The sequence below is a fragment of the Schistocerca cancellata genome, chromosome 2 (genome assembly GCF_023864275.1).
Source record: "Schistocerca cancellata isolate TAMUIC-IGC-003103 chromosome 2, iqSchCanc2.1, whole genome shotgun sequence".
Lineage (NCBI taxonomy): Eukaryota > Metazoa > Arthropoda > Insecta > Orthoptera > Acrididae > Schistocerca > Schistocerca cancellata.
Window position 1 is genome coordinate 355,623,740 of NC_064627.1, and position 18,570 is coordinate 355,642,309.

General features: G+C 44.7%; 1 protein-coding gene across 1 annotated transcript in view; it reads right to left on the reverse strand.

The window, feature by feature from the left end:
• Positions 1-18,570, reverse strand: part of LOC126154050 (kelch-like protein 10) — a 199,706-nt gene that overhangs the window by 157,891 nt on the left and 23,245 nt on the right. The window contains exons 4-6 of the mRNA XM_049916111.1: positions 13,865-14,101; positions 11,632-11,801; positions 390-559 (exon numbers count right to left, since the gene is read on the reverse strand). Of these exons, the coding sequence (XP_049772068.1) occupies positions 390-559; positions 11,632-11,801; positions 13,865-14,101 (577 nt within the window). The remainder of the gene's footprint in view (positions 1-389; positions 560-11,631; positions 11,802-13,864; positions 14,102-18,570) is intronic.

Sequence of the window (18,570 nt, forward strand, 5' to 3'; positions counted from 1 at the left end):
TACAGTGGAACCATGTAAATGCAGAGGACAGTTCATGCTATGATCTGCACTAATTCCGCGGTTATACGTTTAATTATTAATTCTTTTATGATAAAGGGCATTACTTTTACTTTTCAATCTTAAGCAACAGCAGTTGATGCCTTGACCTCGGCTGGTGCGGATCCCAGAGATCTCTGTAGGGCGATGGAATTGTAATTTAGGTGAATCAATAAGGCGATATGCAAGACGCTTATTTGTCTCATAAAAGTATCATTATAATCATAGCGAATGTACTCTGCAGAGCTTGGTTTACGACCCGCGAGAACGAGAATCCTGTGATGTGATAAGAAATGAGGAGGACAGAGTATAGTCATGGACACTGATACCTACTGAACTGACAACGGACTCACCGTCTAGGGCTACAGCGGTGGCGTCGGAACGCGGCGCGTTCATGGGGCAGACCAGCGACCACTGGTTGGTGTAGTGGTCGAAGCACTCGACGCTCCTCAGACGTTCCTCACCGTCGTAGCCGCCTATGGCGTAGATGAGTTCACCTAGGGCAGCCGCGCTGACGTAGCACCTGCATGAGGGACAGACAAACACTGCGTTCACATAGCGTCACAGAGAACGTGAAACGAAATTTTCTTATAATCTTAAGCACATATACAGGTCTGGAATTAGAACCTAGATTCTCCCTTGACGTTGGCAGTCAGATCACTCTCATTCACTTACTCCTTTATGCCTAGGCCATGAAGAGAATGTGCTGTCGCGGACTGCGAGACGAGCCAGAATATACTGAAAGGTGTGTTATGTAAGTTTTAAGTAATTTTCTTGCTTTTGGTTGTCTTAGGACGCACATGTTGTAGGACGTGTATATTTCTATTGTCAAACCACAATTTATGAAAGATGTTTATATTTTATTAATAGGATTAAGTAGGAATAATTAATATTTGTCATGTTGGAAACAATTGTGGTAGCAGGGAATGTCTGCACCAAAGTATTGTTGGCAGGAGAGGCTGCACATTGATATAATTTTAAAAAGGGCGGGAGAGACCGCTTATGGATACATTTTAGGAAAAGAGCGGGAAAGACCGCATATTGATAACATTTTGTAATGGTAGCAGGGATTGTCTGCACCAGAAAGCATTGTTGGCGGGAGAGACCGCACTTCAGCGTTCGTAGGCAGTCAGTATTAAGCGAGATGTGAAGCGAGTCGGTACCAGGTCTGAAGCGAGAGGTTGAGAGGAGCGGTGTGCCTGCCAGCCACCAGCCATGATTTACAAGAGATTATAAACGGATGTACAGAGACATCAGATAACTATTATCATAAGAGGAACTAATATTATTGAATTATTTTTTTGAGAAGCTCAAGACTACTGAAGGTATTTTTGCGCAATTCTAGTTGTAAGATTATTGTAAAAAGTAAGTCCCATTTGAACGTTTGTAAAATCATTTCATTCAGAATATAATTAATTTTTGCCAGCAATATTGCGTTACTGATTATAATCCATCCCAGAAACCACCAACGTAAAACTTTGTAGAATTTTATTGTTGTCAAGAAAAAGTTTAACTATCAATTACGTAACTTAAGTCAAATTAATTAAAGAATAACGTCAGCTTTGCTATTAAAGAATAACGTCAGCTTTGGTAATAAATACAGCCACTTATTATGACAGCCCACCATCAGCTAATAGAGTATAGTAAAACAGAGTCAGTTTATTCATGTCGCAGTTCGATGTAGCAGTCAAATGGCAATCCAGTAACAGTAAAAAAGGTAAGGAACCGTTTTGGGTTATTGCAGGTAACGACTGAGGGCCACGACGACGACACATTCTATGTTTCGTCGAAATAATCAGCAAATCACTTTTAATAAGCAGCATTTAAATTTGTATGCGAAGATTGAGAAAGAGAATTACTTTCAAAGGGAAGATATCATTTGTTGTTATTAAGCAAGAGATAGAAATCCTAAGGGAAGGTTTCATAGGTTATTGTAGAAGGGAAGGTTGCGTAACAAAAAAATGGTTCAAATGGCTCTGAGCACTATGGGACTCAACTTCTGAGGTCATCAGTCCCCTAGAACTTAGAACTACTTAAACCTAACTAACCTAAGGACATCACACACATCCATGTCCGAGGCAGGATTCGAACCTGCGACCGTAGCGGTCTCGCGGTTCCAGACTGTAGCGCCTAGAACCGCACGGCCACTCCGGCCGGCGGTTGCGTTAACAAAAGAGATATAGAGGAGACGGGAAGGTTTCAATGTCATATTTGTATTGTTAGTTATGCACGCGCAGCCTCGTCAGAGACGTTGCGCTGCACGGAAACTAGTTAGGTCATCTTTGCTCTGCGAAGATGCGCGGGTGTTATATGTTGATCGCGAGGAGAGGAGACGGAATTGTGACCGGATGTCGCGGCAGTGAGCTTGTATAGGAAGGGTGCGGAACATGGTGCTCTTGGGAATTATTTTATTGATCTGATGGAAGATATTATTATTACAAAAGGAACGTTATCATTTTGCATTGAATGAGATGGATTTACTAAGATGGATACTATTTTGAGAAGATTGGGATATGCGATAACGGATGAATACATTTTACTGTATTGCGGCAGCGTTTAGTTAGGCATTCTTGGCTAAACACAGACATCCAAATCAGAAATTTCTTGCTGTTTTTATAACGTTTTTTCACTAAACTAATCTCCCTCTTAGCAGGCCTTGGAAGGCTCAACGGTACCGACCGGCCGCCGTGTCATCCTCAGCCCACAGGCGTCACTGGATGTGGATATGGAGGGACCTGTGGTCGTCACACTGCTCTCCCGGCCATATGTCAGTTTACGAGATCGGAGCCGCTACTTCTCAGTCAAGTAGCTCCTTAGTTTGCCTCACAAAGGCTGAGTGAACTCGCTTGCCAACAGCGCTCGGCAGACCGGATGGTCATCCATCCAAGTTAGCCCAACCCGACAGCGCGTAACTTCGGTGATCTGACTGGAACTGCTGTTACCACTGCGGCAAAGCCGTTGGGGTAAAGTTTTGTTGCAGTCAGTGTTAATGGCTTTGAAAAAACGAAAAGGACTTTTGTGTTAGAATAAATTTTCCTGTTGAGTAAAATTTTTTATTTCTCCAATGTCGATCTTAGCTAATTGTAATTTATAATGAAATATTTCTTTTTTATTTCTTGCTAAGACTCCAACGGTAAAATGTTGTAAATGGAATAGCGTCGAGAAATTTTTTGAGATTAATTTTTTAAATATTGTTTCTTGAGAAGAATTTTTGTCTAGAGAGTATCTCAGACTATCCTACGTCATTATGCAACTCCAATTAAGTGACGAACATTCTTGTTTATGACAGATAAATTTTATGAGAACCACGTTTTTGCATTACACGTATTTAAGAAATCTCGATGCACTACCACGACTCTCTGTAGTTAGTAGCAGCTGAGAAACTGCCACTGCGACAGAGGTAAGCCAAATACAGGATACGAGTTTTCGGTTTCACAGGGTCAATTAACAGTGGTGAGTTTAATTACTCCCATAAAAGTTCAAGATTAGTTCAGACACGTCATATTTCATTTACATTCTCGCAGTCAGATTTGATTCTCATTCTCGCAAACATATTTAGTTCGTAACGGTAAACGTGAGGTTAGCTTACACTGAGCTTACACTGTATATGCACATATACAGATAACGGTAGTATCGTATGCACATATACAGATAACGGTAGTATCGTGTACACAAGGTATAACAAGGCAGTGCATTGGCGGCGCTGTCATTCGTACTCAGGTAATTGATGTGAAAAGGTATCCGACGTGATTTTGGTTGCACAACGGGAATTAACAGACCCTTAATGCGAAATGGTAGTTGGAGCTAGACGTATGGGACATTCCATTTCGTAAATCGTTAGGAAATTCTATATTCTGAGATCCACAGCGTCAAGAGTGTACCGAGAATACCAAAAAGCAATGGCCGACGGCCTTTACTTAATGACCGAGAACAGCGGCGTTTGTGTAGAGTTGTCATTGCTAACAGAAAAGCAACATTCCGCGAAGGGACCGCGGATATCAAGGTGAGACGTACGACGAACGTATCTGTTAGGGCAGGACGGCGAAACTGTTAGTGGGCTATTGCATAAGACGACCGACAAAAGTCTCTTAGTTAACAGCACTAGATAGGCTGCAGCGCCTCTCCTTGGCCGTTATCGTATGTGTTGGACTCTAGACGTCTGGAAACCCATGGCTTGGTGAAATGAGTCCCGATTTCAGTTGGTAAGAGCTGGTGGTAGAGCTCGACCGTGACGCAGACCCCACGAAGCCATGGACCCAGTTGTCAACAAGGCATGGCGCAAGTTGTCGGTGGCTCCATAATAGTGTGGCCTGTGTTTATATGGAACGGACTGAGTCCTCTGGTCCAACTGAACCGACCATTGACTGGCAGTGGTTATGTTCGGCTACTTGGAGACCATCTGCAGCTATCCATGGACTTCCCGTTCCCAAACAACGACGGAATTGTCACCGGGCTACAACTGTTCGCGATTTGTTTGAAGAACATTCTATACGATTCGAACGAATGATTTGGCCATTCAGATCGCCCGAAATGAATCCCATCGATCATTGGTGAGACATAATCGGAAGGGCAGTTCGTGTATAAAACCCTGCGTCGCAAAATTTTCGCAACTATGGACGGCTATAGAGGCAGCAATGCTCAATATTTCTGCAGGGACTTTCAGCGACTTGCTGAGTCCATGTTAGGTCAAGCAGCAGCACTAGGCCGGTCCGGCACGATATTAGGAGGTATCTCATGACTTTTGTCACCTCAGAGTATGCACATATTTCTTTTCTATGAATGGAGTTTGCTGGAAAAACAGCTTACATTCAAAAAGAGAGTATACATTCAGAAAGATATAGACCAAAAGTAAAGCAAACAGGTGCACATTCACATAATCTTCTTTATCTTTTTTCTTTCTTCAGATAACTTCCAATCCCGAGTGTTCAAAGATTTGACCAATAAACTTGGTGGATGTGTAGGACATACACTATGTGATCAAAAGTATCTGGACATCTGGCTGAAAATGACTTACAAGTTCGTGGCGCCCTCCATCGGTAATGCTGGGATTCATTATGGTGTTGGCCCACCCTTAACCTTGATGACAGCTTCCACTCTCGCAGGCATAGTTACTGGAAGGTTTCTTGGCGAATGGCATCCCATTTTCACTGACTGCTACACTGAGCTGAGGTATCGATGTCGATCGGAGAGGCCTGGCCGAATTCAGCGTTCCAAAACATTCCATTGACGTTCTTTAGGATTCAGGTCAGGGCTCTGTGCAGGACAGTCCATTACAAGGATGTTATTGTCTTGTAATCACTCCGCCACAAGCCGTGCATTATGAACAGGTGCTCGATCGTGTTGAAAGATGCAACTACCATCCCCAAATTGCTCTTGAACAGTGGGAAGCAAGAAGGTGCTTAAAACAACAATGCCGGCCGGGGTGGCCGAGCGGTTCTAGGCGCTACAGTTTGGAGCCGCGCGACCGCTAAGGTCGCAGGGACGAATCCTTCCTCGGGCATGGATGTGTATGTCCTTAGGTTAGTTAGGTTTAAGTAGCTCTAAGTACTAGGGGACTGATGACCTCCGAAGTTAAGTCCCATAGTGCTCAGTGCCAGCCAAAACAACAATGTAGTCCTGTGTTATGATAGTGCCAGGCAAAACAACAAGGGGTGCAAGCCACCTCCATGAAAAACACGACCACACTATAACACAACCGCCTCCTAATTTTACTGTTGGGACTACACACGCTGGCAGATGACTTTCACCGGGAATTCGCCATACCCACATCCTGACATCGGATCGCCACATTGTGCACCGTGATTCGTTACTCCAAACAACATTTTTACACCGTTCAATCGTCCAGTTTTTACGCTCCTTACACCAAGCGAGGCGTCGTTTGGCATTTATCAGCGTGATGTGTGGCTTATGAGCAACCGATGAAATCCAAGTTTTCTCACCTCCCGCATAACTGTCATAGTACTTGTAGCGGATCCTGATGGAGTTTGGAATTCATGTGCGATGGTCTGGACAGATGTGTAACTATCACAAATTACGACCCTTTTCAACTGTCGGCGGTCTCTGTCAGTCAACAGACGAAGTCGGCCTGTGCGCTTTTGTGCTGTACGTGTCCCTTCACGTTTCCTCTTCACTATAACATGGGAAACAGTGGATATAGGGATGTCTAGGAATGTGGAAATCTCACGTACAGACGTATGACACAAGTGACACCCAATCAGCTGACCATGTTCCAAGTCCGTGAGTTTGGCGGAGCGCCCCATTCTGCTCTCTCACGATGTCTAATGCTTACTGAGGTCGCTGATATGGAGTGCCTGGCAGTAGGTGGCAGCACAATGCACCTAATATGAAAAAGTATGTTTTAGGGGATGTTCGGATAGTTTTGGCCACATAGTGTACGTGGAGGACAATTTTTAGCCACGATACATAACATTCTTACCCTGTAGTTTATGAGTTACGGCGGGTGAGTTAGGCGCTTAAGCACCATAGCCAGGTAGAAATTATTTGCTAATCTGCTTTGAGTCTTTAGTGTATCTTATCATAGCTGTTGCTTACGTATGAGGTTCTGGATCCAGCATGAAGTTCAGATTGCCTGGGTTCCCTGAAGTGATTATGTGCTATAGTATCGCGAGGAGCATCGAAGAGCTTTGCCGCACTTGCACAGGTAAAGAAATGGGAAGTTGCGTTACAGAAATGAAATCGTCACCAAGGTCCTGATGCCAGCTGGTGGTGTGTGTGGTGGTGGTCTATGATATAATATGTGTACAATGTGTGCATTATTCAGAAATGAATGAACAGTGTAGCACTAGCGTTTTACAATATTAATAACTCATTTTCAACAATGTGTAATCAAAACATTGTTGTACAAGAGGCACAAACCGAATGAGGTTACAATGTTTCAAACAGACTGACCTTGCATTTGGGAGGAGGATAGCTCCTGATCTAGATTTTCCGTGGTTTCCTAAACTGCTTCAGGTAAATGCCAGGATGGTTCCCACTACACAACTGTAATACAGCGACATGTCCAACATACTTGTAAAAGATGAATAAAACTATGATTGCTGTTGCTACTAAAACTACTACTATTCAAGTGTTTCCATTATTATGGTGTTCATCTATACATCAGTGGGAAATTCAAAGAAAGATTCCCCGTCGGCGACTAGGTCATTAGAGACAGAGAATAAGATCGGATACCACAAGAATGGGGAGATTACTCGAGTGTGACTTTTTCAGAGGAACTCCCCTTAGTCAATTTGGGAAAATCACTGAAAACCTGTAAATTGTTGTTGGAGGAGATATGAACACTGATCCTTCCAAGCAAGAGTCCAGAGCTTTAACAAGCATAAAACATCCAGAAAGCAAATGGTAAGACTGTTCTGCTATGGGAAATACACATGTAATTTACTTGCGCGAATAATTACTTTCCGTGTGGGTTGCGCCGTATAAACAGTCGTAGCGCAGTACACGGTTAGGACATGCTCACTGATGATTCATGAGCGATAGCCTTGTCTATTGCACGCCGTCCACGCTTTGAGTCACGCAGGGCGAATCAGAGTACGGGGAGGTAACAACGCCGCGAAAGGTTTGTATTACTTGCTGGAGGACACACAGTCACTTCCGTCAATATTCCAGCGACTTACAGTCCTACGTATGCACGTAAAGTGCGAACGTGGTGGTTCGTTACCGAAGAATTGCAAACCGCAGAAGGCGTTTTAAAAGTGTTAGGTGGTGCTACAGGCAAGCGTCTAACTTGAAAACGAGTTCCTGGAAGTTCTGTTCGTTATTTTCAAGAAATAGTTGGTAATATGAGATAGCAGAATCAAAGCCTAATAGGAACATTGTCACCAAATTTAATCGATGCTTCTTTATCGTCACCTGTAATTGCCCTAATTGCCCACATGGGAGTCATACACACAAGCAAATCACGTATACGTACCCACTAAGATGACTCGTTCCACTTCATTCCGACAGAAATCGTGTAATTAATCTGCAGGAAAATGAATTTGTTAACTAACTCTACAACAATGAAGTACATATTTAGAAGGAAGGTAGATAACTGCGCCTGGGACGCTGCCTAATATCAAATTTCCATTCACAAATATGTTGGAATGCTTAAGAAGCCACGTAACAAGACACTTGGAAGGATAATTTGGATAAATTACGTATTACAAAGGACAGACAATTTACATAAATGGAAAGGACAGTCCCTCGTTTCAGATCAAACGATGACAGTCGTTCATAGCCTGGGGGAATTTATTCCTAGTGGATAATATAAATATTTCTATGGGATAAAAACGAAAAGTGTCCGACTATGGTTTAATCACTACTCTAAATTTTTTTTTTAAGTAACAGTTTTAACACTATTCCTTGGACTTGTAATATCTCTTTATATTCGATGAATTATTCTGATACAATTCTACCCTTGAATGACGTTTACTAATTTTCTATCTTCATACTCGCAGAATCCATGCGCAAAGTAATTTCATACAATAGCTATGCCATGAGCGCATAATTATTCTTTGTAGTACTCCCTCTGGTGGTTGTTAAAAAAAAAGCTTCCGAAATTGTCTTCGTGCCGATTGGCCTGAGCTTTGTTTGAAGAATTGTAATCTGAATATTGAGATTTATGACAAAAGATAACTGATACGAAATTGTACGATTAAAAGTGGGAATTTATTCCTAGTGGATAATATAAATATTTCTACGGGATAAAAACGAAAAGTGTCCGACATGGTTTAATCACTACTCTAAAAAAACTTTTAAAGTAACAGTTTTAACACTATTCCTTGGACTTGTAATATCTCTTTATATTCGATGAATTATTCTGATACAATTCTACCCTTGAATGACGTTTACTAATTTTCTACCTTCATACTCCCAGAATCCATGTGCAAAGTAATTTCATACAATAGCTATGCCATGAGCGCATAATTATTCTTTGTAGTACTCTCTCTGGTGGTTGTTAAAAAAAAAAAGCTTCCGAAATTGTCTTCGTGCCGAATGGCCTGAGCTTTGTTTGAAGAATTGTAATCTGAATATTGAGATTTATGACAAAAGATAACTGATACGAAATTGTACGATTAAAAGTGGGAATTTATTCCTAGTGGATAATATAAATATTTCTACGGGATAAAAACGAAAAGTGTCCGACATGGTTTAATCACTACTCTAAAAAAACTTTTAAAGTAACAGTTTTAACACTATTCCTTGGACTTGTAATATCTCTTTATATTCGATGAATTATTCTGATACAATTCTACCCTTGAATGACGTTTACTAATTTTCTACCTTCATACTCCCAGAATCCATGCGCAAAGTAATTTCATACAATAGCTATGCCATGAGCGCATAATTATTCTTTGTAGTACTCTCTCTGGTGGTTGTTAAAAAAAAAAGCTTCCGAAATTGTCTTCGTGCCGAATGGCCTGAGCTTTGTTTGAAGAATTGTAATCTGAATATTGAGATTTATGACAAAAGATAACTGATACGAAATTGTACGATTAAAAGGGAAATATATATATATATATATATATTGCTCCTTCATACAAAAGGTGTGTATTTGACATTTGAGAATTAATGATATTCATCGATATATTGCGTAGTTGTTAATCAGAAGGGAACTAACGAAAGACCTGCATTTAATAATCCAAGAGCTCCATTACTTCTTCGGAAGGTTAAACTTCATCAAAGCCAAATATCCGCTTGATCTGAGGTTTCCCGACTGATTATACAACGCTCCCAAAAATACGAGGCATTTTATTTGTACAGATTAGCAGACTGCCGCAAAGAACGAGCCTGCAGAAAAGAAGAATCATCGCCTGATTTCATTCTAACAAGTAAAATTTCTGAATCATTTTGAGTGACTGACTTATGACTGTGTTTCCTATTATGAATGATTGATTGCTCGAACGAATTGAGAACTACATAATTAAATAATTACATAGATAGGAGGAAAAATTACAGACTCCATGAATGCACAGCCAGTTATAATAATTACTCACACCAAACACCAAACATTAGCATAGTTTACAGATCATACGACAAAGGCTTTCAAGTAAGACTCACAGCAACTATAGTGCACAGAATTTCTGGAGCCAGTTTGATGTCTAAGTCTCGTGTTTTCAGTTAGTCTTGAATTTCTTTGGACTTAATGGCCCTTGATTTTTATTTCTTTGTAGATATCTCAAAGAACAAGTCTGTCTCTCAACAAGCCAACAAACATTTATGAGCTCAGGAACGTTATTTGACCGGAAACTTTTGCAAAATGTTTTGAATAGAGCCTAGCTTTGTAAGGGTGTGAATGTTAGTCACTGCAAAGAAAATTTTACACACCTAGTGAAGACATCTCAAAAAATTAACTCGAAAGCTGTAAAAGAAAGAGAGCAATATATTTGTAAGAGAATGTGACTTTTAAAACTGTAAGTGAGTTTTGTATAACTTAGTTAAACAACAGAAGAAGATTCCTTGATGCTATTTTCGTTGGTCCTTCTGGGCATCAAAGTTGGGAACGAGAAATGAATGAGAGTTCTTTAAGGACGCAGCACATTGGAATTCACACAATCAACTTCACTGCAGGTGTGAATACACCATCTGCCAAAAAAGTTCCAACACTGATTTTATTCCTGGCATATAACCAGCGTCGGCACAGTAACTGCGGTGGTTCTCAACTAACAATTGTAAACAATAGATGTGCATTCGACTAGTCAGTTGCGAGCTACCAGCCTTAAGTAGTGGACGTCGTGTTGTGGTGTGTCAACATTGTTGCCACAAATCACAATGGAGCAACATCTACAACTCAAGGAACTCTCAAACAAAAACAACAACGGGTGACTGAAATGCAAAATTCGGACAATTATCTTATGGAAAAGGTCATCACGAGACGTGGAGTTATCAATACGAAACTGCGACAAAACGACAAAGTGCAGGAATTCAGGGGAAGGAGTAACGCCTTGAGCACATGACCGACATTCAAGTCAGTGTGACGCGAGACTTTAGAACAACATACCGAAGAAGAACTTTTCTGACAGTTTCACATGTTTGTATGTTATACTAAAGTGGAGGGGGAGGGGGGGGGACTATATAAAACACTTGAAGTAGTAAGACCATTATCTTAAGTTTCCTCTTTATTGTTTGTTAGTCTACTCTCGAAACTTTTTGAATTGATGAGATATCTGACGCAGCAACAATATTCCCTTACCAGAAACAGAGGACACGAGGGTGCGTTCTCATACTCTGTGAACTGTTTATTCGCTTATAAGCTCCTAAGGCGACCTGGACTTGGCAGCGAGTCAATGCACCATCCTAAGGTTGCCAAGACGTTTGGAATTTTTCGGCAAAAGCTCCACTCAGGTGAAAGTCGAGTGGTCTCTCGATCTTAACCTCACTGGAGGCGACTGAAAGATGTCTGGAGGGGCCTGAACATCTAGTCTCTGCTGTAAGCAGCTGTTCAGTTGGACGGTGCCCCCTAACGCTAGCGGTGTCTATCGGAGTCTGTGCCCGACGAGTCGTTCCTGCCACGGCGGCGACAAGCGATTCGGTGAGCGTCCTTAATGCGGTCGTTCATTGTCGTACTCGTAAAAGGGAGTGTGCGGCACGCACCTGCGAAAGTTCATGGGCGCGACCTCACGCCACTCTTGGACGGCGGCGTTGAAGCAGCGGCACGACCGGAAGACGGTGCGGCCGTTAAAACCGCCGATGACGTACACGTCGGAGCCGATGACGACGATGTCGTGGTACGCGCGCGGGCCCGCTGGGTCTTCTTCCCACACCTGAAGATGACAAACAGCTGTGGGAGCGGCTGCTCGGTATTTAGCGTGCCAAGCGCTGCAAACACGAACGTACGGAAGTACAGCTGAAGAAAGCAAACGCCCAGCAGGACTTTGCGCACATTTGACTATCGTTCGCATTCAAGTATACCTTACGTGCTTTGAGAACAGCATTGAAAAACATGTTCTCAATGTCGCACAGAAATTTTTATTCCTTCATTAACCAGTTTTTAGCTTTTAAGGCCCTCTCCTGTTCATAACTGTATGTCACAATCAGGCACACTTACGGCTGTTAGGTTAACACCGTAAGTGTCCACCCCCAATTCCTTAACGAGTCGAAATCCTGCGTGTAAAGCAGCTTCAAACATTTGTTTACTTTACAAATGAGTTAATGTGGTAAATATTTGGTGTTAAGCATGTAAGCGAGAGAGAATCTGGAGAAGGTTTGAAATTATGTTTAAAGCATGTTGGATTTAGTGAAGTGCTGTCATTATTAAACACTGGATGAGTATAATCCGGGTAATTTGCCCCCCCCCCCCCTTTTAAGCAACAGCTGGTTTTTCACGAATTTCATTGTTTCTGACGTCATATTTCTTGATCCATGTGGCGTACAATGATATGTAGATACCACCATTCATCACTCTCCTTGTATATAGGCTGTCTAGAAAGAGTAGTAACTACTGAGCTGTGATAGGCTGAAGAGCGTGCGCAGGTAACGAAGAGAAAGTTACAGAGGTTGGAGCCCACGCCCAACGTCTGCCAACAATCGTTGTTTCGCACAGCAACAGTGACTGGACAGGGGAGGGGGGGAAGTATAGGTGCAGGTGTAGATGTAGACGAGGGTCTTCTAATCAATCCGTCCCACAGGAAATAAGACTGATTTTATATTTGCGTAACTGCTAGTGCCGTTTTCGAATGTATACAAGAATTACCCAGCGTGGTATTTCGAGTACCTTCCGCCTTAAATTCAACAGCGCTGACCGCAAACGCTCGTAAAAAAACTAAACTTTAACGGTATATTTTGAACTTCCGTCGTGAAAAAAGTAATGTAGCCACGTCCGAACATTGAATATTGTATTAAATTGAGCAGAAGTCCAACAGACGCTTTGTATGCCGTTCGTGGGCTGATGCAGCAGACGACCGATGCGAGTGCCTTTGCTAACAGCACGATATCGCCTGGAGGCCTCTCCAGGTATCACGACTAATTGGTTGGCCTCTAGACGACTGGAAAACCATGGCACGGTCAGATGAGTCCCGATTTCAGTCGATAGGAGCTGATCGTAAGGTTCGAGTTGGCGCATACCCCACGAAGCCATGGACCCAAGTTCTCAAGAAGGCTCTGTGCCAGCTAGTGGTGGCTCATTGCTGGTGTCGGCTGAGCTTACATGGAATAGACTGGGCCCTCTAGTTCAACTGAACCGATCATTGACTATACATGGCTATGTTCGGCTACTTGAAAACCATTTGGAGCCATTCATGGACTTCATGTTCCCAAATAATGATGGAACTTTTATGGGTGATAGTGCGCCATATGACAGGCCGCAATTGTTCGTGACTGGTTCGAAAAAAAAAATGTGCGATTCTAGTGAATAATTTGGCCACCCAGATCGCCCCACATAAATCCCATCGAACATTTATAGGACACAATGGAGAGGTGATTTCGTGCAAAATCCTGCACCGACAACACTTTCGCAATTGCTGGCTACAGAGGCAGCGTGGCTCAATATTTGTGCAGGGACTTCCAATGACTTGTCGAAAACGTGCCACTTCGAGTTGCTGCTCTACGGACGTCTGATTCAATATTCTGAGATATCCCGTGACTGTTGTCACCTCAGTGTATTTCCAACGCTTTCAGTTGTGTATTGACTCGTAAGGAGCCTGTTTTGAATAAAACGTTATATAGACTAAAAATAAACAACTTGTTTTATTTCAGATCAGTCACCTTTCCTGGCGGACAAACTGTTCAGGTATGTAGATTTCACCATTGGCCGTTGTCTGTGTATTTGGGGTCTCCAACGGAAGAATCACTGACCGCCCTCATTTGGATAGGGGGAGTGCGCACGCACCTCGGTCCACTCGTCGGTGCGCGTGTTGTACATCTCGAAGCAGGCGGTGCTGCCGTCGCCGGTCCAGCCGCCGATGGCGAGCACCACCTCGTAGGGGACGCGCGGCCGCGACAGAGGGTGCGGCGCTGCGAGCGCGGCCGGCCCGCCGGGGTTCTCGCGCCGGTAGAGCAGCATCAGCGCCTCCAGCACCACCGGCCGGCACTCCCGGTTGCCCTCCACGTACGGGTGGCTCTTCACCTGCACCCACCAAACGCCGCTGTCTGTCTGACAGAGCTTACTGTAGAGCGTAGCTGCAGTATAGCGGGACATCCCTCATCTATACAGCCTGATGGCTAAAAATGGTTCAAATGGCTCTGAGCACTATGGGACTTAACTTCTGAGGTCATCAGTCCCCTAGAACTTAGAACTACTTAAACCTAACTAGCCTAAGGACATCACACACATCCATGCCCGAGGCAGGATTCGAACCTGCGACCGTAGCGGTCTCGCGGTTCCAGACTGTAGCGCCTAGAACCGCTCGGCCACCCTGGCCGGCTATACTGCCTGACGAAAAAAGGTGAAGCACCCGGAAGGCGAGGAGGAAGCGGTATGAAAATTCATAGACTGAAAGGGTATGTCGTGTTATTTCAGTGATCACAGAATCGAGTCACATTTGCAATGAATTTGGCAGTTGGAGCCCACTTACCAATATGGCGTTCCACTCCTTCTAGCCTGGAAACATTTGCTGAGTCAGTTTGAAAGGGTGCCATAAAGCCGTTGCATCCTGTCCAGAGGCAAGCTGGACAGCAACTGTTGTAACTGATCCTTGATGTCCCAGATATTAGAATTGTGACAGAGTTGACGTCCGATGTTCTGGTGTGGACAGATCTCGGGATCTTATTCGGCATGGGACTACCTCAGTATCACGCGGACAGTTCACAGAGACACGTGCCATGTGTGAACGAGTATTGTCATGTTGGAAAATGGTACCATGATACTGTCAGATTAGAGGGAACACCAAAGAACGCAGTATGTCCGTGACAGTCTGTTATGCCATCATAGTTCTCTGAATCGCTACTAGCTGTGACCTGAAATCAAACCCGATGGCTTCCCACACCATCATTGTAAGTATTGGACCTCTCCCCAGGTCGCCGACATACATGCTGATGATAATCATCTGAGGACATGCAGAACCGTGGTTCATCACTGAACACACTGCGATGCCATTCTTCAGCAGTCCACATATGAGACAGAAATTCCCCTGTCTGGCTGCTGTTAGGATCCGACCAATGGTGATGGAGGACACAGAACGTTGCAGGGAGTCTATTTATTGTGAGACGGAAGGCATAGACTTGAAGTGATTACGATGTGCTTGGTGCCAAATACGGCGATCCTCCTTTGTTATGGTCAGACATGGTCGATTGGAACAGTGTTGATGTGTATGGCTGCCCTCACGTTCCCATACGGGCCACTGCCACATCTGAATTACCCTCAAATATGAATACTGAACGATTCGACCAGGCCGGCCGCGGTGGTCTAGCGGTTCTAGGCGCTCAGTCCGGAGCCGCGCGACTGCTACGGTCGCAGGTTCGAATCCTGCCTCGGGCATGGATGTGTGTCATGTCCTTAGGTTAGTTAGGTTTAAGTAGTTCTAAGTTATAGGGGACTGATGACCACAGATGTTTAGTCCCATAGTGCTCAGAGCCATTTGAACCATTGATTCGACCAGCCATCAAATGGAACTCACAGTGAGGCCCATCTCAGACTCTGCTAATAGCGCTGTCTCACACTATTATGCGGCATCTCTGTGTTCTTCACCGTGATCTCTCAACAACTGACGCTGTTCGCGCCCCTTATATACCCTACCGTGCCTCGTAACAACACTAATGCCGTCTGGTGGCCATCCTGACTATCACAGAGAAATGCAACTTTAGTCATTTATATATCCGCCGATGGTGCGTGTGTGTGTATGAAGTTATATGAAGTTACACTCCTGGAAATTGAAATAAGAACACTGTGAATTCATTGTCCCAGGAAGGGGAAACTTTATTGACACATTCCTGGGGTCAGATACATCACATGATCACACTGACAGAACCACAGGCACATAGACACAGGCAACAGAGCATGCACAATGTCGGCACTAATACAGTGTATATCCACCTTTCGCAGCAATGCAGGCTGCTATTCTCCCATGGAGACGATCGTAGAGATGCTGGATGTAGTCCTGTGGAATGGCTTGCCATGCCATTTCCACCTGGCGCCTCAGTTGAACCAGCGTTCGTGCTGGACGTGCAGACCGCGTGAGACGACGCTTCATCCAGTCCCAAACATGCTCAATGGGGGACAGATCCGGAGATCTTGCTGGCCAGGGTAGTTGACTTACACCTTCTAGAGCACGTTGGGTGGCACGGGATACATGCGGACGTGCATTGTCCTGTTGGAACAGCAAGTTCCCTTGCCGGTCTAGGAATGGTAGAACGATGGGTTCGATGACGGTTTGGATGTACCGTGCACTATTCAGTGTCCCTTCGACGATCACCAGTGGTGTACGGCCAGTGTAGGAGATCGCTCCCCACACCATGATGCCGGGTGTTGGCCCTGTGTGCCTCGGTCGTATGCAGTCCTGATTGTGGCGCTCACCTGCACGGCGCCAAACACGCATACGACCATCATTGCACCAAGGCAGAAGCGACTCTCATCGCTGAAGACGACACGTCTCCATTCGTCCCTCCATTCACGCCTGTCGCGACACCACTGGAGGCGGGCTGCACGATGTTGGGGCGTGAGCGGAAGACGGCCTAACGGTGTGCAGGACCGTAGCCCAGCTTCATGGAGACGGTTGCGAATGGTCCTCGCCGATACCCCAGGAGCAACAGTGTCCCTAATTTGCTGGGAAGTGGCGGTGCGGTCCCCTACGGCACTGCGTAGGATCCTACGGTCTTGGCGTGCATCCGTGCGTCGCTGCGGTCCGGTCCCAGGTCGACGGGCACGTGCACCTTCCGCCGACCACTGGCGACAACATCGATGTACTGTGGAGACCTCACGCCCCACGTGTTGAGCAATTCGGCGGTACGTCCACCCGGCCTCCCGCATGCCCACTATACGCCCTCGCTCAAAGTCCGTCAACTGCACATACGGTTCACGTCCACGCTGTCGCGGCATGCTACCAGTGTTAAAGACTGCGATGGAGCTCCGTATGCCACGGCAAACTGGCTGACACTGACGGCGGCGGTGCACAAATGCTGCGCAGCTAGCGCCATTCGACGGCCAACACCGCGGTTCCTGGTGTGTCCGCTGTGCCGTGCGTGTGATCATTGCTTGTACAGTCCTCTCGCAGTGTCCGGAGCAAGAATGGTGGGTCTGACACACCGGTGTCAATGTGTTCTTTTTTCCATTTCCAGGAGTGTACATTGACATCCGTCCGTGTCTTCTGGGTGATCCACTTTTTTGTGAGACAGTGTATATATACTGCTGGCTATTATAGTTTCGGCACCAGAATTGATAGTAAAAAATTAACTTTTACTTACTATGCTTGTACACCATAGTACAAATTAAATTTGTAGATGATTTTAAGGGGGGTGCAGATGGTGCAGAATTTAGCAGACAGACTTGAAACTTCTGACAGCAAGAACAGCCCTAATGCGGGTGGGCTTTGAGTCAAATTCAAATTGGATGACATATATGGGTACATCATTCTGTGCTGCTTTTCTCTATGCCATTGAACAATTGTAACGGCCGACGAGTGGTGGCGTGCCACTCTCGAGGTAACCTAACACCAATTATTTTTAATGAGTGAGGGATCTGAAAACTTTGCTGGTCAAGGCAACCGTCACACACCTATTTTACTGAGGATGGTCAAGACAGCACCCGCAACATTCGGTCTAGTGTTATCTTATTGAAAAATAACTCCACGGAGACCTCGTTAGATGGGTACAGTCACTGGTCTTGAACACGCCAGAAATGTATCGGCCTCTGTCCAAATTACAGACAATGCAAAACAAAGGGGTCGGTGTTGTCTACCCAACGGCAATCCATACCACACGCCAGTCACATGCCCTTAAGACAACAACGAATGCAACCAGACAACGTTTGTTCTCTTCGGAGCCTCCACTCACGGATACGTAAATTGTGATACTCTACGGAGAACCGCGATCCGTTTGAAAAAAAGAACGTGGCGACATTCTTGTGCACGCTGCATTCGCTGAACGCACCGCCGTCGGCGCAGCTCACTCTGTTGGCACGACAACGAAGATGAAGAAACAGTCGCCGTGCTGATAGTCCACGGAGCTCCAAACGTAGTCGCACTGTTAGTACGGTGCTTGACTTACAGCAGACAAGCTCGTTTGATAACTCGGTGTAAGTGACGGAGCTGCACTTCACTGGAGCGCCAAAGAAACTGGTATGGGCATGCGTATTCAAATACAGAGAGATGTTAGCAGCAGAATACGGCGAAACGGTCAGCAAAGCCTGTATAAGACACGGGTGTCTGGCACAATTGGTAGATCGTTTAATGCTGCTACAATGTCAGATTATCAAGATTTAAGTGAGTTTCAACATGGGGTTATACTCGGCGCACGAGCGATGGGGCACTGCGTCTCCGAGGTAGCAATGAAATGGTAATTTTTTTCCATACGACCATTTCATGAGCGTACCGTGAATGCCAGGAACCTGGTAAAACATCAAATCTCCCACATCGCTGGGGCCGGAAAAATATTCTGCAAGAA